Source organism: Polypterus senegalus, chromosome 7 (assembly GCF_016835505.1).
Source record: "Polypterus senegalus isolate Bchr_013 chromosome 7, ASM1683550v1, whole genome shotgun sequence".
Classification (NCBI taxonomy): Eukaryota; Metazoa; Chordata; class Cladistia; order Polypteriformes; family Polypteridae; genus Polypterus; species Polypterus senegalus.
Genome location: NC_053160.1, coordinates 111,240,392 through 111,264,427, shown reverse-complemented (window position 1 = coordinate 111,264,427; position 24,036 = coordinate 111,240,392). Strand labels below are relative to the sequence as shown.

Genomic DNA, 24,036 nt, shown 5'->3' with positions numbered 1-24,036 from the left:
ATCTTTTTCGGTATACTAACACTATGCTACAGATGTTTCAGCTTGTACCAGTCAAAATGGGTGATGGTGTTGTGCATCTCAGTGTGTTCGTGATAGTTAAACTATAGATTGTTTAGAACTGCTTTAACCCAGAGTCTAAGGTGGATGATTAAGAACCTTTATAGTCATTCAATTCACTGGAGTTATCCTTCTCTTTTTCTGAAACCCACCAAGACAGCTTCTACAGCAATAGGGCTACCTCCATACTAAAACTGGGTATTTGCTGATTAAATCAATTAAACTAACTGGTACACGTCCCGATCATTTTAAAACAAATTCCTTTAATGCTAGAATTTCTGTAACCTACGTAAATAGTTTCAATGCTGAGCCACCTTAAATTCCCTTGTACCTTGTCAGCAGTGTCTTTGGTGCCTGCTTCTTGTGCTGATTGAAAAATTTGCTAAACAATCCGCCTGAGGCAGCTGAAGTCAAGTCAGACACAATTCTCAAAGCTGGGAGTAAGGTGTTTGAAAGTGTATGGGGAAAATAATATATCATTATTTGGAATACAATTATCTGTGTAATTATAGGATGGCAAAAAATGCATGTCAAGAAATGTTGAATGCATAACTAAAACTTTTTTTTCATGTTATAATAATTTATAAAATGTTGATGTGAAGTGTATAATGTGTGAAGACTGAAGTTCAAATATTAAACACTTTCACACAAGGTATAACAAATCGAGTGCATTTTTCTTCAAGACTATGACTGAAGAAAAAGAAATTTCTTAGGCTCTCTGGTAGGCCATTACAGAGCTGTGGAGCAGCGGCTGCAAAGGCTCGGTCACCCATTGTATGATGTTTGGTCACGCATCGGGGCGGGCGGTGGGTATTTGCAAAACGGAGGTTTCTTGCAATGGATTGTAGTATTAGGAGTTCCTTCAGATATTGTGGAGCATTTCCATGGATACACTGGTGAGTGAGTAGACAGAGTTTATATTCGATACAGAGGTGGATAGGGAGCCAATGAAGTGACCGAAGGATTGGTGAAATGTGTTCATATTTCCGCACCCTCATCAGGATTCTTGCAGTACTATTTTGAATTACATGTTATTGGCAATGTGTAAAAACTGAAGCCTAACTATCAATCAATACGAAGTAGACATGTCTGCTTAGTGCAGAGGTAAGTACTGTTGCCTCATAATGAAAAGGTTGTGGGTTCTTTACCAGGTCCTCCTCACATTTACCATTTTAAGTAGCGAGATGCTATTATTGTTACTATAACAGAATATGATAAAATGCACATTTCATTTGAGTCTGCAACAGCCGGTGTAAATTTATGGTACTTGCAAAAGTTGCCGCTGAAGGGATCAAAGCAGACACACAAACACAGCCGAATCATTTCTTCTTGGTGTCATGTTGAGCAAACGGAGACACTGCAGTGTATGAGTGGATGTTACATTTCCTTGCACATGGACATTCACTTCAACATGTCAATTGAATTAATTTGTTTTGTTTTTTTTTTAGTATTCAAGAATCCAAACTGAATAGAAAAATTGTTCAAATTACATGTTGATGTGAATGTCTGTGTGTGAGGTAAAAGTAACATCTTTTACAAGTACCATAAATTTACACAGGATGTTAGACTTGCATCAAATATGTTTTTGTTATATGATGATAGCAGCTCACTACTTAAAGCGTTAAATACAAAGAAGACATGGGATTTGAACCTATTACTTTGCTATTTCCAAATGGTAGCTTATCCACTGAGCCATCTACGCAGAACAGCTTTAAAACTGTGACATTGGTTGAAAATGAGAGGTGCAAATATACACATGCATACGAATGTCTTTTATTTTGTACCAACTGATAGTTGTGCTTCAGCAACATGTCAATTGAGCAATTTCTTTCTTTTTGTGTTTTTGTTTTTTTTTTCTTTTCTTGAATAAAAAAGCACGTGTGTGTGTACACATTTTATTTTATTTTTTTTTTAAACCCCTTTTGTGAAAGTGTTTCTTGGATATTTGGGCTTCACAAATCCCACACTTCAAAATTATGTCGTCACTACTATAACATATGAAAACCATTTTCTGTTTCAGCTGTTAGTTAAGCATTTCTTGCCCTGCATTTCCTCTGTCATTCTATATTTATACATTGTATGTATTTAATAAAGTGTTCACAGCTTCTGGTTGCTGGCATAACAGTTTATAGCCAGATATTATATCCAATATAAAATTACACATGCTTCACCAATGCAGATTTACAATTCTGTTTGATTATTCTGTTGCAGCCTACCCTTACATTTCCTTTTTTAAGCCTTTCTAAACTCTGACAGTCTGTTCCCTTTGAACATTCATTAAAATCTGTTTTTCCTTATCATAATGGTTGTCTTTTTGTTGTTAAGTAAGATATTTGAATCACTACTGATGTAAGGTTTATTGCTAGAATATCTCTGCACTCTCTCAATGGGTAAGGTTTTGTTATATTCACATATGAATTTTTTTTTTTTTTTTATCTTTTAAAGCCTTCTGATGCTTTGATTACTGGGAAAATTAAAAATGTTGAATGCGTCTTACTGGCAAGGTAAGGTAAAATCTTTAATTCATATGTTTTTTTTTTTATTTCTGTTTAAATAGCAAAGTACAAAATTAAATGTACACAATTTAAATTGTAGTGATAGATACATTTCTCATATTGTCTAACACTGATACTTTGCAGGATTTTCTTGTCCTCTAGTTGAATTTTAGGTAGTGTGTTATGTATATATATATATATATGTGTGTGTGTGTGTGTGTATGTATGTGTATATGTATATACACACACACATATATATATATATATATATATATATATACACATACACACATATATATATATATATACACATACACACATATATATATATATATATAGCTTGTGTAGAAGCATAAAATACGCCGAAGATTTTCACCTTGAAAGAAGGCTTTCAGGAGTCCGAGGATGAGCAAACAAAATAAATAGCTTTATTGCAATAAAACGATAACACGGACTCAACCCAATTCAGCCAAATCAGGCAGAGCCCTGAACAGTTCAAAAATCACAGTTTATATATCATTTCTTATCATTCTGACCTTGCTAGAAGCAGCCTATTCGCTACTTCCCCTGACTCCTTTTTCTGTAGCTGGCTAATTAACTTTTATTTTTCTTATTTTCTGTCAATTATCTTTTATTTTTATGCTTCTCTATTGTTTAGGTTGGCTGAGAGCCAACAGGTATACAGTAATCCCTCCTCGATCGCGGAGGTTGCATTCCAGAAAATCCGCGAAGTTGAAACCATATGTTTGTATGGTTTTTTTTTATATATTTTAAACCCTTATAAACTTTCCCACACTGTTAACATTATTAGAGCCCTCTAGACATGAAATAACACCCTTTAGTCAAAAGGTTAAACTGTGCTTCATGACAAGACCGAGATGACAGTTCTTTCTCACAATTAAAAGAATGCAAACATATCTTCTTTTCAAAGGAGCGCCGTCAGGAGCAGAGAATGTCAGAGAGAGAGAGCGAGATAAAAGCAAACAATCAAAAAATCAATACGTGCTTTTAAGTATGCTGAAGCACCGCAATAAAGCGGCATTTTGTAGAGGAGCGTCCGTATCCTCTAGGCAAACAGCCTCTGTGCAAACAGCCCCTCTGCTCACACCCCCTCCGTCAGGCGCAGAGAATGTCAGAGGGTGAGAGAGAACGAGAAAAGCAAACAATCAAGCACCGCGCGGGATGCATATCTTATATCATTGAGGAGTTTTAATTAATATGTAATACATGCTCTGATTGGGTAGCTTCTAAGCCATCCCCCAATAGCGTCCCTTGTATGAAATCAACTGGACAAACAAACTGAGGAAGCACATACCATAAATTAAAAGACCTATTGTCTGCAGAAATCCGTGAACCAGCGAAAAATCCGCGATATATATTTAGATATGCTTACATCTAAAATCCGCGATAGAGTGAAGCCGCGAAAGTCGAAGCGCAATATAGCGAGGGATTACTGTATTCCCTTCTTCCATCCTAGACCTGTCATTATCTCATCGTTCTCCCTTCCTGGGTCCTCTCGGTAGCTTTTGACAGCTAAAGTTAAGCTGTCATTAAAATAGAAATAAGGCATTTGCCTTTATTTAGCCATTTGTTTAGCAGGCCTAGCTTGCATTAATATTTGCACTAAGGTGTTAATGCTTATATTTTCCCATATGTATTTATGGTAATACATAAATATACTAATTTTATTTTCTATACTCGTTAAGCCTTGAACTTCATAGACATGTGTGTCCAATCATGAGAAAAGGTATTTAAGGTGGTCAGTTGCAAGTTGTGCTTCCCTTTGAATCTCCTCTGACAGCATGGGATCCTCAAAGCAACTCTCAAAAGATCTGAAAACAAAGATTGTTCAGTATAATGGTATAGGGGAAGGCTACTAAAAGCTGTCTATGAGGTTTAAACTGTCAGTTTCAACTGTAAGGAATGCAATCAGGAAATGGAAGGCCACAGGCACAGTTGCTGTTAAACCCAGGTCTGGTAGGCCCAGAAAAATACAGGAGCGGCATATGCGCAGGATTGTGAGAATGGTTACAGACAACGCACAGATCACCTCCAAAGACCTGCAAGAACATCTTGCTGCAGATGGTGTATCTGTACATCATTCTACAATTCAGCGCAATTTGCACAAAGAACATCTGTATGGCAGGGTGATGAGAAAGTAGCCCTTTCTGCACTCGCACCACAAACCGAGTCGCTTGTTGTATGCAAATGCTCATTTAGACAAGCCAGATTCATTTTGGAACAAAGTGCTTTGGATTGATGAGACAAAAAATGACTTATTTGGTCATGACAAAAAGTGCTTTGCATGGCGTAAGAAAAACCCTGCATTTCAAGAAAAATACTTGCTACCTACTGTCAAATTTGTTGGAGGTTCAATGATGCTGTGGGGCTGTGTGGCTAGTTCAGGGACTGGAGCCCTTGTTAAAGTAGAGGTTCAGATGAAATCAACCCAATATCAACAAATTCTTCAGGATAATGTTCAAGCATCAGTCACAAAGTTGAAGTTACGCAGGGGTTGAATATTCCAACAAGACAATGACTCAAAACACAGTTTGAAATCTACAAAGGCATTCATGCAGAGGGAGAAGTACAATGTTCTGGAATGGCCGTCACAGTCCCCTAACTTGAATATTATCGAAAATTATGGGATGATTTAAAGCAGGCTGTCCATACTTGGCAGCCATCAAATTTAACTGGAGAGATTTTGTATGGAAGAATGGTCAAAAATACCTCCATCCAGAATCCAGACACTCATCAAAGGCTATAGGAGGCGTCTAGGGTCTGTTATATTTGCAAAAGGAGGCTCAACTAAGTATTGATGTAATATCTCTTTTGGGGTGCCCAAATTTATGCATTTGTTTAATTTTGTTATGATACATATTGCATATTTTTTGTTAATCCAATAAACTTAATGTCATGGCTAAAATACTACTGTTCCCATAAGGAATGCCATATACTGTATTAAAAGGAAGTTGCAACTTTGAAAGCTCAGCCAATGATAAAAAAAAATTCCAAAGAATTAAGAGGGGTTCCCAAACCTTTTCATATGACTGTACACTGTGTGAACAATTAGGCAAGTTGTATTTCTGAGGATTAATTTTAATATGGAGCAAATACAGTGCTATCAGTCAATCCAAAATGTTAAACCTGAAACCTGAATGTTTGTTTTTTTACAAAGGAAATGTGAGTGTGAACATTCCCAGGTGAATACATATGTGTGCACAATTATTAGGCAAGTATTAGTGTGCAAAATTATTACTCAACTAAAGGAAAAATGAAAAATTTCCCATCTCAATTGTTGTTTTCATCTGTTATAGTGAGAATTATAAGCAACTCAAAATTTACAAAGATACATTTCTGACATTTCCAAAAAAACAAAACGGTGACCCTTCTTTTTAATAACAACCATAAGTTTTCCATTCATAGTCTGTCTGTTTCTTGATCAACTTTTTGTACAGCAGCAATCACAGCCTCCCAGAAGAAGTGTACTATTTTCATTTCACCTTAAATCTCCAATTTAAGAATAGCCTACAAGTTCTCAATAGAGTTTAGGTCAGGTGAGGAAGGGGGCCATGTCATTATTCTTTTGAACTTTAAGGCCTTTACTGGCTAGCCATGCAGTGGACTACTTCGATGCATGTGATGGTGCATTGTCCTCCATAAAAATCATGGTGGTCTTGAAAAATGCAGGCTTTTTCCTGTACCACTGCTTGAGGAAAGTGTCTTATAAAAATTGGCAGTAGGTTTGGAAGTTGATTTTGAGTCCATCTTCAACCCAAAAAGGACCAACTAGCTCATCTTTAATACCAGCCCATACCAGTACCTCATCTCCACCTTGTGCTCTGTGCCCATTACTGAACCAGCCACGGGCCCATCCATCTGGTCTGTGAAGAGTCACTCTCATCTCATCAGTCCATAAAATCTTTGAAAAATCCGTCTTCATATATTTCATGGCCCAGTCTTGACGGTTCAACTTATGTCTTGTTCTGGGGTGGTTGGGTTTCAGCCCCCCCTTACCTTGGCCATGTCTCTTGAGCACTTTGTACTTCTGGGAACTCTAAGTTGCAGTTCTGGAATATGACAGCACTGGAGGATAATGGGTTCCTGGTAGCTTCATGTTTGATTTTTCTTAAATCTTTGGCAGTGTGGAAATGGCCCGGACACAGACAGGCGGACATGTTGTTTCACCCACAAACACGTTTATTTACAAATATTTACAACAGTCAGGTGCACACAAACCCCCCAAAGTCCTGCCCAAACAACCCCTTTCTTTGGGCTGCCTCTACTCTCTCTTCTCCTGCCTTGTCCTGCCTCCACCCGACTCCAGCCTCGAATGAAGGGAGGTGGCCCCTTTTATCCGCACCCGGATGTGCTCCAGGTGCTCCCCAGCAATCTCCCGCTGACACGCCCCAGTGTGGCGGAATTGTCGGCTGTTCTCCCGGAAGCTCTCCGGGTGTCCCTGCTTCTCTCCCCCAACCCCCCCAGCACTTCCTGGTGTGGCGGAAGTGCTGAGGTCCAGAGTTCCCAAGGCATTGAGGCGCCCCCTGGTGGTGACCACGGGCCCCTACAGGGTTGGGCTTCCAAGCCCTCTACCCGTGGCCCCCAAAGCAACCAGGGTGGCGGCCCCCACGTCATCCAGGGCGGCCGTAGACCCTCTTCCGGTCCTTCAGGGCATCCCTGACAGCAGTTAGTTAGGGTCTTTTTTTCTCAACACGTTTCTTGTGACTCTGTTGACTATTTGTAACAAAACGTTTGATGGTTGTGTGATCACGCCACACTATCTTAGCAATTTCAAGAGTGCTGCAACCCTCTGAAAGACGTTTTACAATTTTAGACTTTTCAGAGTCGGTTAAATCTTGTTTTGGCCCATTTTGCCCGATGAAAACCAGCTACCTAATAATTATGCACACCTTGATATAGGGTGTTGATCTCCTTAGGCCACACCCTCCCTAACTGCACAAGTACACATCACCTGATATGCTTAAATCCAATAAGCATTCACTTAATACAGCTTGGTAGGTGGCTTCCCTGATCTAACCGAAACCAATGTACGTACTTATTTCGGTGGTATGATGCCACTGTCAGCCGCCATATTGAATTTTCCAACATCACTAATTCTCCAACTTCCCGTATTAGTAGAAGGCTGAAATTTGGCAGGCTCATTCCTTACAGCTTACTTACAAATATTGAACTTTATATTGAACTTTTCGACAGTCTTTGTTACTTATGGGCCCATCTTCAAGAAATTTGGTACACAGGATCCCAACGCTAACTGAATCCTACTTACGTACATATATACGTCCATAGCCTGCAGCTCGGTCATCGTGTGAGGCGGCGTTGGGTCTTCCATCCCAATGCCTCCCACGTTGTTGGCTGCCTGCCTATATAAGGCTGTCCGTCGCTCCAGTCTCTACATTCCCTTCCTTGCTTGGCCACGGGATTCACGTCTCCCTACTGATAACTATAGCCTTTTTGTTTAATCCACGGCTTCTCCGCTGTTTTATTGTTTGTTTATTGCAATTATAATTATTGTATAGGTGTTTTACACTTACTTTACATTGCTCAGGTACCCATTTCCTTTATCATTCCAACCCCTATTACCATGTCTATCGAGATGATCACTATCGATCAAAGAACTATCACTTACCGAGTGGTTTCCATGCCCGGAGATGATACCTACCTTTTCCATTCTCTTTGTTGCATATTGCACGGCCATATCAGGCTCACTCTTGATATCCAGAGGAACATTGTGTCTTATGTATTGAATGACTGGGACAGGTTCAAGGTGTGGACTGATGACGGTACAGGAGATAATTATACTACACAGGAGCATTATAAGAGTGAAATGCTTAAGCCCTTCACCTATGGTTCTGCATGTGAGTTGATGGCTGCCGCTGAATTGTTCGATTGTCGCTTTCAAGTGTACCGAAATGGCCAAATGTTTTACACCTTTCGACAACCGCCAATGCCTCTTAATCATCTTAGATTCACAGGTGACGATTTCAGTAGTGGACACTTTGATGTTTATGAATGTTTAAACTCTCAAAAGCTGGATGTTATTTTATCGCTGAAACCGGTTGTGTGCTTACAACGCTTGACAGATGCCGAATGTCACTTCAATAGAACAAATCCTGCAAATACTTTCATAATTGAAACAAACCATGAAACTCAAACCGATTATGACAGCAGCAATCCAAGCTGTGAGATTTGAGACAAGATTACTGTTCACATGGCCAACTGTAAGTTGCATGCTCAAGAGTAAGCTCAGAGCACAGCTTGGTCATGTTACAACCGGAGGGCATATTTTCCCTCAGTTTAAAATGGTAAAATTTTCTTCTTAATAAAAATTTTAATGCAGTATTTCGCCGCTGCGAAGCGCGGGTATTTTGCTAGTATATATATATAATATCCTTTATCTCACATAGGTAATAGAAGCATTGCATAACGACATGATACTTTTAATGGTCTGATATACTATCTTCTCTGTCATTGTGGCTGCTTTTTTTTGTTCCCTCACTGACAAAGGCAGTATGCTAGGGAAAAGCAAGCAGTTGAAATTAATGTTTGTTTTTTTTTTTGATTTTTTTTCCCCAAGGTGTGATTTAACACTAGAATTACCAGAGCCTACGAAAAAACTCGTAATTCCGTCCCACCTTAAACTGCTTCTTAAATCCCTTCACACTTCTCCGCCAGCGCCCTTTGTCTTCTAAATGTGCTGATAAAGAGAAGCTAGGAGCAGCCGGCTATTCCATCCCCCCACCAATTTAGAATGTGCACGAACTTCAGCTTGATTGAGTATCTGGGAATGAAGTGGAGTTTTAGAGTGGAAATAATAGATTGTTGTTTGGAACACACGCATTTCATGTCTATTCCGTTTCTACAGTAATCTGTGTCAACACATTGTTAAAACAGAAACGTTTTTTATCTTCTAGTAGTAGATGACAAAATGTAGGCATAAACTATATAGTGTATGAAGCCTATAAAACTGGGAAACAAAATGAACTGAAGCCAGAAAAAGAAGAATTTAAAAACTTAGCTAAAATTTAATTTGTCCAAAAAAAGTTATGACTCAAGAAAAACTTAAAAATCATATTAACTTCATAATGCATACACTTAGATTTGCTTGAAATGCATGTCTAAACAAAGTCCCAAACTGACTGATTAATGTAACTGGATTCTAAAAATGTCATTTTACATATTGTGATGTGTGAGTTGCTGCCTTGAACTCGAAAGACGAGGCTGAGTCTAAAGACTTCAGGATATCCAGCTTTATTCAACTTGAAACAGTAACAATAAGGATATGTATTGCAGCAGAAGCTACCAATCTTCTACACACAGACACAGCAAACGGGCAGAGTCTGGGCCAGGTCAGTAGACATGTTGCACGTGGAGGTGGTGAGCTTGCAGTTTCCTCTGTGATGTTGCAAATTTGCAAGGTGCTGTGAACCTCGGCGACAAACAAGCAGCTCTCGACCGGCGCATCAGTTGTGCTTTGGTGTGTCACCACATTGGAGAGATTCTCAAAAGAGTTCAAAATTCTCACAGTATTGTTGAATTATGATTAATATACAACAACAACAATTTATTTTTATTTTCGCCACAGACGCTTTTAGCAAATGGTTTTACTTATTTGTTAAATTCAGTAGGATTTTATCAGGTTGTCAAAAGGTCCAACTCATAATCATAACCATACATAGATTTAATTATAATTCACAGTTGAAATTAAAAATTTTAAAGGGCCTTGTAACTAAAAGCTCAACCTCCAAATATTCTTTTATTCTTTGAAATCATAAGCAGACCGGCATTTTGATCTTAATGTGCACTCTGGTTTGTAAGTAATGAAAAGTTCATATAAGTAAGCAGGGACTTGGCCATTTAAGGCTTTATATGTTAAAAAGAGGATTTAGAAATCTACCCTAAACTTAACTGGTAGCCAGTTTAAGGATTCAAGAACTGGTATTAAGTGTTCATATTTTCTTGCGAAGCATTTTGAATTAACTGAAAGCTGTTTAAAGAACAATTTGAACCATATCTCCCACCACCATATCTCACTTTATTTTATAATGATGGGGTGCTATTTGCGCATTTCTGTGCGTACTGGAATCAATTTGATAAACAAGAACTAAACCATGCAAGGACATTGCCTGTAAGTCCAATGTCAATTTCTATATTGTGTAGTAAAATAGGTCCAACTTTAGTACTGGTTTGATAACTGACACTTTTGGTGCATCAGATACTGCACCATGCAATAATGAGCTATTGATAGTGCAAAGGATATGTGCTTCAAGAACATCCGTTGTGCTTTTTACTAGTTTTGTTGGCACTGGATCTAGGGAATGAGTAGTAGGTTTCATTTTACAAATTAAAGTTAAGACTTCCTATTCTGTTGTAGGATTAAAATTTCTGAAGTGTTGATTGCAAAGCGAGACAGGGTTTACCAAGCCAGTATTAGGTTTTCACTATGATCCAGAGATCTGGGATCTTATATTTTCAATTTTCTCTTTAGAGAAGTTCATATAGTCTGTACTGCTAATGTCTGGTGGGATTTTGCACTGTAATTCATAATTACCATTTGTTAAGTAACCCATTGTTGTAAATAGTACACAAGTAGAATTATTGTTATTTACAGTGGAACCTCGGGTCACGAACATCTCAGAACATGTACAAATTGGGTTACGACCAAAAGGTTCTGTTCACGACCACACACTCGGGTGACAAACAAGCCAGTTTCCCTTCTGGTTCGTACGTGCCGATGATTTAGATTAGAATGCCTTTTATTGTCACTATACACATGTACAATGAGATTAAAAGCAGCTCCTTCAGTGCAGACATATATATGTAGAGCACAACAAGTAAATAAATGAATAAACAAATGGTGGAAAAAGTTACAAAAAAGTTCTGTCACACTATATACATACAGAAAGAATAATAACTATTGCCCTGTTGGGTTATTGCACATAATTTAAATATTGCACAATAATAATCATGTGCAGTGAGTAGTGGATGTTGGACCCTGAGAGAAATGATATTGGATAGTATACAGATATTGCACAGTTATTGGCAATGCCATTTACTGTGGGTACAGAAAGTATTTAGACCCCCTTCAATTTTTCACTCTTTGTTATATTGCAGCCATTTGCTAAAATCATTTAAATTAATTTTTTCCCTCATTAATGTACACACAGCACCCCATATTGACAGACAAAAAAAAGAATTTTTGAAATCGTTGCAGATTTATTAAAAAAGAAAAACTGAAATATCACATGGTCCTAAGTATTCAGACCCTTTGCTCAGTATTTAGTAGAAGCACCCTTTTGAGCTAATACAGCCATGAGTCGTCTTGGGAAAAATGCAAAAAGTTATTCACACCTGGATTTGGGGATCCTCTGCCATTCCTCCTTGCAACAACAACAACAACATTTATTTATATAGCACATTTTCATACAAACAGTAGCTCAAAGTGCTTTACATATTAAAGAATAGAAAAATGAAAGACACAATTATAAAACAAAATAAATCAACATTAATTAACATCGAATAAGAGTAAGGTTCAATGGCCAGGGGGGGACAGAAAAAACAAAAAAACTCCAGATTGCAGATCATCTCCAGTTCTGTCAGGTTGGATGGTAAACATTGGTGGACAGCCATTTTTAGGTCTCTCCAGAGATGCTCAATTGGGTTTAAGTCAGGGCTCTGGCTGGGCCATTCATGAACAGTCACAGAGTTGTTGTGAAGCCACTCCTTCGTTATTTTAGCTGTGTGCTTAGGGTCATTGTCTTGTTGGAAGGTAAACCTTCGGCCCAGTCTGAGGTCCTTCGCACTCTGGAGAAGGTTTTTGTCCAGGATATCCCTGTACTTGGCCACATTCATCTATCCCTCGATTGCAACCAGTCGTCCTGTCCCTGCAGCTGAAAAACACCCCTACAGCATGATGCTCCCACCGCCATGCTTCACTTTGGGTACCGTATTGGACAAGTAATGAGCAGTGCCTGGTTGTCTCCACACATACTGCTTAGAATTAAGGCCAAAAAGTTCTATCTTGGAGTTTGCTAAAAGACACCTGAAGGACTCTGAGATGGTGAGAAATAAGATTCTCTGGTCTGATGAGACCTCAAAACTGTAAACTCCTCTCCATCCAGCTTCCTGCTCACTTTCTTCATGCCAGAACTCGACTCCTGCAAGGTTAGTTTTCTTGGTTGTTTATGGTTAGTTTTTGTATAAATTAAGGATTTTTCAAATGTTTTTTTCCCCTGTGCTTAAAACTCGTTTAAAAAAACAAAAAAGTGTTTACAGCGAGCAGTTCGTAAGGTTGTAGCGTGAACTCTTGCAATGTTCGTTTTCTCTGTTCATGGTTTTCTCAGTATTATTCAATATTTTTACATTTAGTTTACTATTACACTGTGCATTCTATAGTATAATTAACTATTTTTGTGCTTAAAAATCTTTAAAAAAAATATATATATCCACATACAGTTCATATGGTCTAGAATGGATTAATTGTATTTACATACAATCCTATGGCGGAAATTAAATTGGGTCACGACCAAATCGGGTTGCGACCAGAGTTTTGGAACAAATTACAGTCATGACCCGAGGTTCCACTATATTATTTTAGAATAGTTGTCTGAGTGGTCTTTAAAGTGAGCTTCATTTTTTTTCCATATATAAACACTCTCTGTCCATGCAATTTGTTGTTCTCCATCTACGCTGCAAGACTTTAAGATTAATTTAAGAACACGAGTTCACTAATTAAACCAGGGTGAGTTTCTATGCACTTAGATCACTTTTGTTTTAAAATCCTACTGAATTTAACAAATAAGTAAAACCATTTGCTAAAAGTGTCAGTTTCCATATCAATGTGTATGTCAGTCTCCCATCAACACAATCGTAATTTATAGCTAAATGAGATAAAAGGTTGCCAAATTCAGTACTGCAAAAGATGCAAATTCACTTAGATTTTTAAAGGCTGTTACCATTTTATCACAATGAATTATTCCAAGGTCACCTCCTCGACCAGCATCTCTAGATTTATGTAGCAGTTTGTATCTATCTGGTGACGCCCCAGCTAGGGAAACAGTCTCCGATGTACTGATCCAAGTTTTAGTTAAGTCACAAGTCAGATTTTGTACTTAATATAATTTACCAAAGCAGATTTACTTCCAACAGAGCAACTATTTTTGTAAGCAGCATTTAAAACTGCATAGATGTTTCTGAACTGGTGATGTATTTTTTTATTTTAATTTTAAATTAAGTTACTATTGCAGATACCCCTGGTGGAGGATCTGGATTTATCTGTTGGTCTAATTTATGCCTTATTTTTTTGGTTATCAAGTCATTTAAAGTTTGTATCAAGACTAAATTTATAAGATGCCCCACAACTGGGATTATGGGTAACAGTTACAGACTAGTACCAGGTGGGATAAACGGCTGCCTGTGATTTAAAATTGCAAGATTGCTGCCTGGATGGTATCCTGATCAGTCAGCTGGGTGGTTTTGCTGCCACATCTCTCTATTATAATAAAAAAAATCCTGGTATGAGACGTGACTTTTTTCAGAGACATACTTTAATGTCCCATGAGATGAGACTTTGTACCATGAGATTTAACAACGCCTGAGGCTGGAAATCTATACTAATAAAAGGCAAAGCCCTCACTGACTGACTGACTCACTCACTCATCACTAATTCTCCAACTTCCCGTGTAGGTGGAAGGCTGAAATTTGGCAGGCTCATTCCTTACAGCTTACTTACAAAAGTTAAGCAGGTTTCATTTCAAAATTCTACGTGTAATGATCATAACTGTAACCTACTTTCGTCCATATACTCCATACGGCCATAGCCTCATAGCCTGCAGGTCATTCGCCATGTGAGGCGGAGTTGCGTCCCGCGTCATCCCGCCTCCCACGTAATTGAGTGCCTGCCCATATAAGGTAAATATTCGCAGGTGAAGGACTGTGCTTAGCATATTCATAAGTGCAGCTACTGCGGAAATCAGCACGCCTCCCATGTAATTGACTGCCTGCCCATAGACACGCAGCCGCTAAATATTCGCGACCACACGCTCAGTATACGAACAAGCCAGTTTCCCTTTCGGTTTGTACATGTTCAGTCTCTCCCTGTGCATTTCTTGTGCAGCGAGCGAGAGAGCGCGACACACACATATACACACAGGCAGCGCGAGCGAGAGAGCGCGACACACACACAGGCAACGCGAGAGAAAGAGCGCGACACACATACACAGGCAGCACGAGAGAGAGCTGGACGCATTAAGGTAGGAAGGCAGTTAAAGAATGCACTGGTCTTGATTTTGTTTTCACTTCTGTTTCAGTGTGCAATGTTGCAATGTTATTTTTCTTGGTGGTTTATTAAATTACGGATTTTTTCAAATGTTCATTTTTTCCCTGTGCTTAAAACTCATTAAAAAAAAAAAAGCTTTTAGCCAGCGGTTGGTAGCGCTATAGCGCAAACTATTGCAGTGTTAGTTTTCTCTGTTGTTCGTGGTTTTCTCAGTGTTGTTCAATGTTTTTACATTTATTTAACTATTATGCTGTGCATTCTATAGGATAATTATATTTGTGCTAAAAAACTAAAAAAATATATATTTACATACAGTTCATATGATCTGGAATGGATTAATTATATTTACATACAATCCTATGGGGGGAAATTGTTTCAGTTCACGACCAAATCGGTTTACGACCAGAGTTTTGGAACGAATTATGGTTGTGAACCGAGGTTACACTGTACCGGGAATGCCTGTTAAACATCTTGGATTCACGGGTAGCGATTTGGGTGGTGAGATGTCTATCGAGGTGATCACTGTAATATTTATATGTCATTGAAATGTATTATTATTTAAAGGCATGGTTTAGGCACCTATGTCATCAGGAAGGCACCAGAAAAAGGGACCTCAGGGTTACTATTATGGAAGTTAATTTAGAGCACTGATGCCGTGAATGTCAGAGCTGTAATAGATAAAGTTCCCCTGCATACTTTAAATGAAAGTCTCACCATCATTTCATTTTTCACAATTTGTGAAAACAAGACATGGTGTCAGAATAGAGGACCGTCATGGATTTTGTTGGTGTTCCCTCTCCACAAATTGACTGGGATTCTGTTAACCTGCCAGGAGAATGGAAAAAGTTCCGACAGCACATGGAGCTGATGTTTTCTGGCCTGCTAAAAGGCAAAGACGAGAGCGAGAAATGCAGATACCTGCTCCTGTGGACTGGGGAAAAAGGAAAAGACATTTTTAACACATTGACTCTCACCCAGGAGGAAGCCAAGATACTGAAAACTTATTATGACCGCTTTGAGGCGTATTTCATGCCTAAGATGAATATGATATTTGTGAGATACAAGTTTAATGAGAAGACGCAGGGTATAAATGAGAATTTTGATCACTTTGTAACAGAGTTAAAATTGCTGGTGAAGGACTGTGCTTATGCAAACGAAGATGAGATGGTCAGGGATAGAACAGCATTTGGCACAATTTAGGCGAAAGTGCAAGAGAAACTTTTAAGTGCCGGGTCTGATCTAACATTAAATACAGCCGTGGACATTGCAAGATCGCACGAGATTGCACAAGCACAGCTAATAACCTTCGATGCATGTACTCCGAGTGGCTCACATGACTGTGAATGCAGTACGCAGACAACAAGTAAAAGCTCCAAAGAATGCTGAACGAAATGGGCATTACACAATTGAGAAGGCAGCAAAAGAATATGAAGCGGGTGACACATACAAGCATATTCATAAGTGCAGCTACTGCGGAAAACAAAGCACAGGGTGGAAAAAGTCAGTGTCCAGCTAAAGGAAGACAGTGTAAAAAATGTGGTAAATTGAACCACTTCGCTAAAGTTTGCAGTACTGGAAAAGGTAAACCCCTGCATGCAGTGTGTGATGTCTCGGATAAAGAGGAAGACGAGCTGTTTATTGATGCAGTAAGAAAGGAACAACCCTCTGAAGCTGAATAAGCCTTTGTAGACATATCAATTGGAAAGCAAGGTTTAAAGCTTAAGTTTAAATTAAGTTCATAGACACGTTGCTGCTAAATATTCGCAGGCAAATCCACAACTTAATACCAAGAATACCTGTTAAACATCTTAGATTCACGAGTACCGATTTGGGTAGTGAACACTTCGATGAATGAAACCTGTTTATCTTTACAACGGTTGACAAACATGGAATATAATTGAACACAACACATCCTCCAAATATGAACCTGATTGAAAGAAATAATGGTAATCAAATCCTTGATGACAGCAACACTCATAACAGTCACAAAACAATTACATTGACAATCATGTTACGTTATTTTTAAAATGTTTTCTTTTTCATAACTTCTTTAACACACTACTTCTCTGCTGCGAAGCGCGGGTATTTTGCTAGTAAAAGATAAAGTAGATGACAAAATAGAACATTGTAAAGAATTCAAAAACTTTGGCACAATGCACATGCAGAGCAGGTTAGAGATAATGAAAGTTCTACATCGGATCAAAAATGTACTTTTGCCATCGCTGTACTTTGTATATGTACATAAATAAGGTAAATAACATTCGATCTGGCTTTTATGCAAGTAACATATAAATGTTAATGTTTTGGGCACATGCACCGTTCTTTGTATGTAAGAGCCAGTTTGAATGTTACTTACCTATTTACCTTTATTTATTTAGTTACTTCCTACAGTCACAAGTAGAGCGCAGAGCTTCAAATGTGTGTATATATACAAAGTACAGCGATGGCAAAAGTGCATTTTTGATCCAATGTAGAACCGTCGTCATGATTTGAGTTTACCTCTGTTATAGCGCGTCTATGTGAAAACAGCAGTGTCAAATGCGGGTTTGTTGGGATCGTGAACGTGGCGGAGAGAATAAAACTGAATTTTAAAAAAAGTTAACCTTTACAAGTATCATAAATTACACCGGCTCTTACAGACTGGAATCAAATGTATGTTTTTATTCTAAAATAGTATGAATACGAGCAGTTCACTTGTCCGTGATTGAACCCCTGAAGCTTTTATTACCAGTCAACAGTTGATATTGTTGTGCCACCGAAGCAGTCATATCAAATGCGTGTAAATGTCGCACCCTAACGCGGCTTCTTTTTCTGCAGTTATATTTTTGAACGGAAGCACATTTGTTCTGCTATATTTGTACCTTTTGTGAAAGTGTTTCTTTGATATTTGGAATTCAGGCTTCACACATTGTACACTTCATATCTACATTTTGTCAATCATTACTAAAACATGATAAAACGTTTCTGTTTTAGCGATGTGTTTACATATATTGTTGTTGACATGGAGTACACATGAAATGCAAGTGTTCCAAATAACGATATAGTATTTATAAAAGGAGTCATTTTGCTTGACTTCTCACTCTATACAACTCTAAGCAACTGACATGCAGGTAAACGAACTTGAGCTGAGAAAACTGTGCGGAGTGGGGGGATGTGATTAGAAGGCTGTTTGTTGCTTATGTGGACACTTTTTCTATAGTGTCGTTTCTTGTGACTGAAGACCGAGAGATATAATTAAAGTTAGTAAAAATCTTTTATTGATACACACCAGGCAAAGGTAAAATGACAGAGAAGCACAGTCCTAGGACACCTGCCCTTCGTCTGCCCCGAGGGGTTGGTGTCCCAAATTTTTATAGGGCTTTTGTCTTATGACTTTAGTTACACAAGTATTTCAAAATTTTAGCCAGAATCAGCACTAACAGAAATCTACAGGTGGAATACATCTGTTAGTTTCCTTAGTTTGGGGCTTGATGAGTCCACACTTGTGGTTTTTTGTGTAGTAACCTTAAAACAAGAAGTAGCACTTAGCACGCATACTTTGGGCACGCAGGGTCTTCATGACCCTTGTCACGTACACCATGGGCAAGCAGGGTCTGCATGGCTCTTGTCACGTACATCAGATTGATCAAGCTGTTTTGTATTTTTCCACACTTATCAACACATTTAAAGGACAAAAGACGCTGATGGAGAGGTGTGAATCGTTTTAAGGTGAGACGGATCTACAAGTTTTTTCGTAGGCTCTGGTAATTCTAGTGTTTAAAGAAATCCAGCCCTTTTCCAAAAATCATCAGTAATATTAGGTTTGAAGTGTGCAACTGTGATCTGCGAATTTTCTTTCAAACCCATTTTTTATAGCTAAAACCATACATATAAGTTGTCCTTGGGTGCAGTTGGCAGCATGCATTGACAGCGTGTTTTTTCACCTACTACAAAAAGCCACCTGTATTGAGTCCCAAGTGCAGTGGGTAACACCTCAGAACCTGTTAGAATGATGGATATAAACAAAGTAGAACACGACTCAGGCAGGCTAGTTTTTCCTAGATGGTTATAATAGCCAGGGTTTCCTATCTTTCTATTGATAGTTCTCTTTGAACAATCCCAGGGATAGTTCTCTTCAGGCAGAGGCTATGAATGATTTAGAGGAGATACACTGTGTACTAGCTGAATCTCAGAAGAATGTAATCAATAGAGAACATAACCATACCTGGCAAGTTTCCACAAAAAAGCTCAACGAATATGCAAACATGTGAGCATTTATATTGGGAAAGAAACACCGAGAAGCTAGAAGCTGTCTAAATGTCACCTTACATTATGATGGATTGGATACATTTTATTACCATTCCCCACAGAAGAACTGGATGATAATGTACTGTTCCAAAGGCTTCTGTTTGGCCTAGATAGGTATAAATTTTATTTATTTATTTATTTATCAAGCACTTTTAAACAACTATCATTGAAAATGTACAGGAAGCCAGTGAAGGGAGGCCAGTATAGGTGTTATATGGTCACGCTTTTTCTTCCCTGTCAGAAGGCGGGCCGCTGCATTTTGAACGGCTTGCAGCCTCTGAATTTGTGCCTGACTGAGACCTATGTATAATGAGTTACAGTAGTCAAGGCGTGATGTAACGAAAGCATGTATTACTGTCTCAAACTGTTCATGGGGAATATAGTGCTTGACTTTACTAAGTAGTCTAAGTTGAAAAAAGCTGGACCTTACAACTGCGCTGATCTGTTTATCCTACTTAAAAGCAGTCAAAAATTACCCCCAGATTTCTGGCAGACTGATGAGAAAAAGATGCCACAGATCCAATAACACTGTCATACCCGCTGAGGACATTGGACTTTCCAAAAGCAATCATTTCAATTTTGCTTTTGTTCAGACTGAGAAAGTTTATCTCCATCCATGTTTGAACATCTCGGAGACAGTTCAACAAGGTCTGAATAGCTGGGTGACTATTTGATGGAATAGATAGATCGATAGATTTGAAGATCATCAGCAAAGCAGTGGAAGGCAATTTTATGCTTTCTAAAAATAGACCCCAATGGAAGCATGTACAATGAAAAGAGGATTGGCCCTAAAATGGAACCTTGGGGTATCCCACAGCCAAGAGAAGACACTGAAGATGAGTACTTCCCTAAATGGACTGAGAAACTGCTGCCTGACAAGTAAGATTGGAACCATTTAAGAACAGAACCTTTAATTCCAACACATACCTCAAGGCATGATAGCAGGATACTATGGTCTACTATATCAAACGCTGCAGTCAGATCCAATCAAACCAGAATGGCAGAATTACCAGAGTCGGCAGCTAAAAGCAAATCGTTAAGCACTCTTAGAAGGGCAGTTTCAGTGCGGTGTCGTGGCTTAAAACCAGACTGAAATTTTTCAGAAATCCCATTAAAATCAAGATACGCCTGTAACTGGTTATAAACAACCTTTTCTAAGACTTTTGATAAAAAAGGGAGTTTAGAAATGGGCCTAAAGTTGGAGAGAACCGAGTGATCCAGGTTGCTCTTTTCGATCAGCGGTTGTACTACGGCATGTTTAAAAGCAACTGGAACACAGCCAGACATCAAAGATGAATTAATTAGGTCAGCAACATGTGTCCCGGGAACTAAACACATCCTTACAAAGACGTGGTGGAATGGTGTCAAGTGGACAACAGGATGGCCGCAGATGCTTAACTATTTCACTTGAGGTGGAGAGAGAAACTGGTTCAAACTGATGAAAGACAGCTTGGCATGTATACGAAGTGGAGGGGTCTAAACCCAAGGTAGATGGTACATATCTGATATTTGCAATTTTATCTTTAACAAAGTTAAGAAATTGCTCACAGAGTGCAGGTGAAGGTACAATAACAGTAGAATCAGAAGGATTAATTAAATTATTCATAGTATTAAAAAGAACATGTGGTTTTTGACTGTTATTTGACACAACCTCTGAAAAGTGTTATGATTTCGCTGTTCTAACTGCTCCCTGATATTCCTGAAGACTGCTATTGAAGATGTCCAGTGAGACTTGAAGATTGTCCTTCTTTCACTTTCTCTCAGCCCGCCTACAAGAGCGTCTGAGAGCGCGTGTGGTCTCATTCAGCCACGGTTCAGTCACTGGTTTGGAGCGTTTAATCCTCATAGGAGCTACTGAGTCCAGAATATTAAAACATGTAGAGTTAAACAGTTCAAACAGTTCATCCGTGTTGAGATCACCACGATATGCACTGGTACAGAACTCGGAGTCGTTAAAAGCATGAGAATCGAGCGGCAGTTGAAGAGTTAATGGTGCGCACACGTAAAGCCGGTGCACAGGGTTTAACATGGGAGGATGGCAGCGTGACAGTAAACAAAACCGCAAAATGGTCCGATATACCTGTGTTGTATATCTCAATGTCAGACCGATCTAAACCATATGACAGAACAAGATCTAACGTATGCCCCTTTACATGTGTCGGGGTATTCACTGATTGAGTCAGGTTGAAAGAATCAACAAGACTGAGAAATTCTTTAACTAAAGGTTTAGATTCACAGCAGACATGGATGTTAAAATCGCCAAGAATAAGAAATCTGTCATAATTCAATGAAATATCCATTAAACAATCTGTAAAATCTTTAATAAAAATGCTTATACTACATTGAATTTTGGGGTTTAAGCTATATTTTAAAGCAAGTTAAATGCATATTTTTTATACCATATTTTTCTTATCTGATTATTTCCACAATGGTTATGAAAGGGATGGGTATAAGGCTCATTTATGTCCTGCATTCAAGAATGAATACAATCCGAAGGAGCAAATGCCCCCTGCTGGATACATTAGCCCAATTGTTCACAAAGTGATGGTTTTTATTTGCAAACCGGGGGCCTCATGTATAAGTGGTGCATGCACACTAAAATGTTGTGTACACCCGTACATGTTGAGATGTATAAAAACTAAACACACACATTTTCACAGCAACCTCAGATCATGCGTACACGTTTCTGCTTATTTTGTAAATGGGCAGAACCTAGCATCAAAGCAGTGCTACTGTTTCTGTGTTGGATTTCCCTTTCTTTTTTGCATCCATGACATAGGCTTTATCAAATACACCAAAATGAATTGTGTATTGTTTATAAATTCAAGGCACTTGATTCTAATCAATTTGTAACAATATTATGGTGCACGGAATGGCCAAACATTTACAACTACCATAGCTGCTGTTGTTAGAAGACATCACAAATGGAAGATTTAGAAGAGAGTGCATATTCAGAGATCATACTGATTTCTTGTTCCATGATGATGACTAGTTAGATTTCCAAAACCTATCCGTTATCCTCTTGGTGCTGTGTTCTTATCCGGTGCCCTCTTTAGAAGGGCGGACTTCCAGGAAGTGTGCTCTACTTGGTCCTTTGGGAAGCTCTGTCCACTCTCGGGGGTTTTTAGCTACAGAGGCTTTTCAACGTGCACTGACTGACTGGGAATTTCTCAGTCATCACGGGGTCCTGCCATACCAGCTGTATGGGATGGTATTATCTGCTTGTCATCCAATATAAGATTTCCTTCAACTGTGGGTGAACAAGCAAACATCAAAGCACAATTTGCAGCAGTGTGATTGTAGAGGTTGATTGCGGGCACATCGCTATAAAGGCGTCTCCATCCATCCATCCATCCATCCATCCATCCATCCATCCTCTTCCGCTTATCCGAGGTCGGGTCGTGGGGGTAGCAGCTTAAGCAGAGAGGCCCAGACTTCCCTCTCCCCGGCCACTTCTTCCAGCTCTTCCGGGAGAATCCCAAATGCTCCCAGGCCAGCCGGGAGACATAGTCCCTCCAGCGTGTCCTGGGTCTTCCCCGGGGCCTCCTCCCGTTGGACGTGCCCGGAACACCTCACCAGGGAGGCGTCCAGGAGGCATCCTGATCAGATGCACGAGCCACCTCATCTGACTCCTCTCGATGCGGAGGAGCAGCGGCTCTACTCTGAGCCCCTCCCGGATGACCGAGCTTCTCACCCTATCTTTAAGGGAAAGCCCAGACACCCTGCGGAGGAAACTAATTTCAGCCGCTTGTATTCGCGATCTCGTTCTTTCGGTCACTACCCATAGCTCATGACCATAGGTGAGGGTAGGAGCGTAGATCAACTGGTAAATTGAGAGCTTTGCCTTATGGCTCAGCTCCTTTTTCACCACGACAGACCGATGCAGAGCCCGCATCACTGCGGATGCCGCACCGATCCGCCTGTCGATCTCACGCTCCATTCTTCCCTCACTCGTGAACAAGACCCCGAGATACTTGAACTCCTCCACTTGGGGCAGGATCTCTCCTCCAACCCTGAGAGGGCACTCCACCCTTTTCCGGCTGAGGACCATGCTCTCGGATTTGGAGGTGCTGATTCTCATCCCAGCCGCTTCACACTCAGCTGCGAACCGATCCAGAGAGAGCTGAAGATCACGGCCTGATGAAGCAAACAGGACAACATCATCTGCAAAAAGCAGTGACCCAATCCTGAGTCCACCAAACCGACCCCTTCAACACCCTGGCTGCGCCTAGAAATTCTGTCCATAAAAGTTATGAACAGAATCGGTGACAAAGGGCAGCCCTGGCGGAGTCCAACTCTCACTGGAAACGGGCTCGACTTACTGCCGCAATGCGGACCAAGCTCTGACACCGTTGTACAGAGACCGAACAGCTCTTATCAGGGGTCCGTACCCCATACTCCCGAGCACCCCCACAGGATTCCCCGAGGGACACGGTCGAATGCCTTTTCCAAGTCCACAAAACACATGTAGACCGGTCGGGCAAACTCCCATGCACCCTCCAGGACTCTGCTAAGGGTGAAGAGCTGGTCCACTGTTCCGCGACCAGGACAAAAACCACACTGTTCCTCCTGAATCCGAGGTTCACTATCCGACGGACCCTCCTCTCCAGAACCCCGAATAGACTTTTCCAGGGAGGCTGAGGAGTGTGATCCCTCTATAGTTGGAACACACCCTCCGTCCCCTTTTAAAGAGGGGACCACCACCCCGGTCTGCCAATCCAGAGGCACTGTCCCGATGTCCATGCGATGTTGCAGAGACGGTCAACCAAGACAGTCCTACAACATCCAGAGCCTTAAGGAACTCCGGGCGATCTCATCCACCCCGGGCCCTGCCACCAAGGAGTTTTTGACCACCTCGGTGACTTCAGTCCCAGAGATGGGAGAGCCCACCTCAGAGTCCCC

General features: G+C 39.9%; 1 protein-coding gene across 3 annotated transcripts in view; it reads left to right on the top strand.

Annotated features, from left to right (window-relative positions):
• The window catches only part of LOC120532784 (methylthioadenosine phosphorylase), a 155,827-nt gene that overhangs the window by 50,876 nt on the left and 80,915 nt on the right, over positions 1–24,036 (top strand). For all 3 annotated transcript variants that reach the window (XM_039759163.1, XM_039759161.1, XM_039759162.1), the window contains exon 3: positions 2,503–2,561. In XM_039759163.1, coding sequence (XP_039615097.1) covers positions 2,503–2,561 — 59 coding nt within the window. The remainder of the gene's footprint in view (positions 1–2,502; positions 2,562–24,036) is intronic.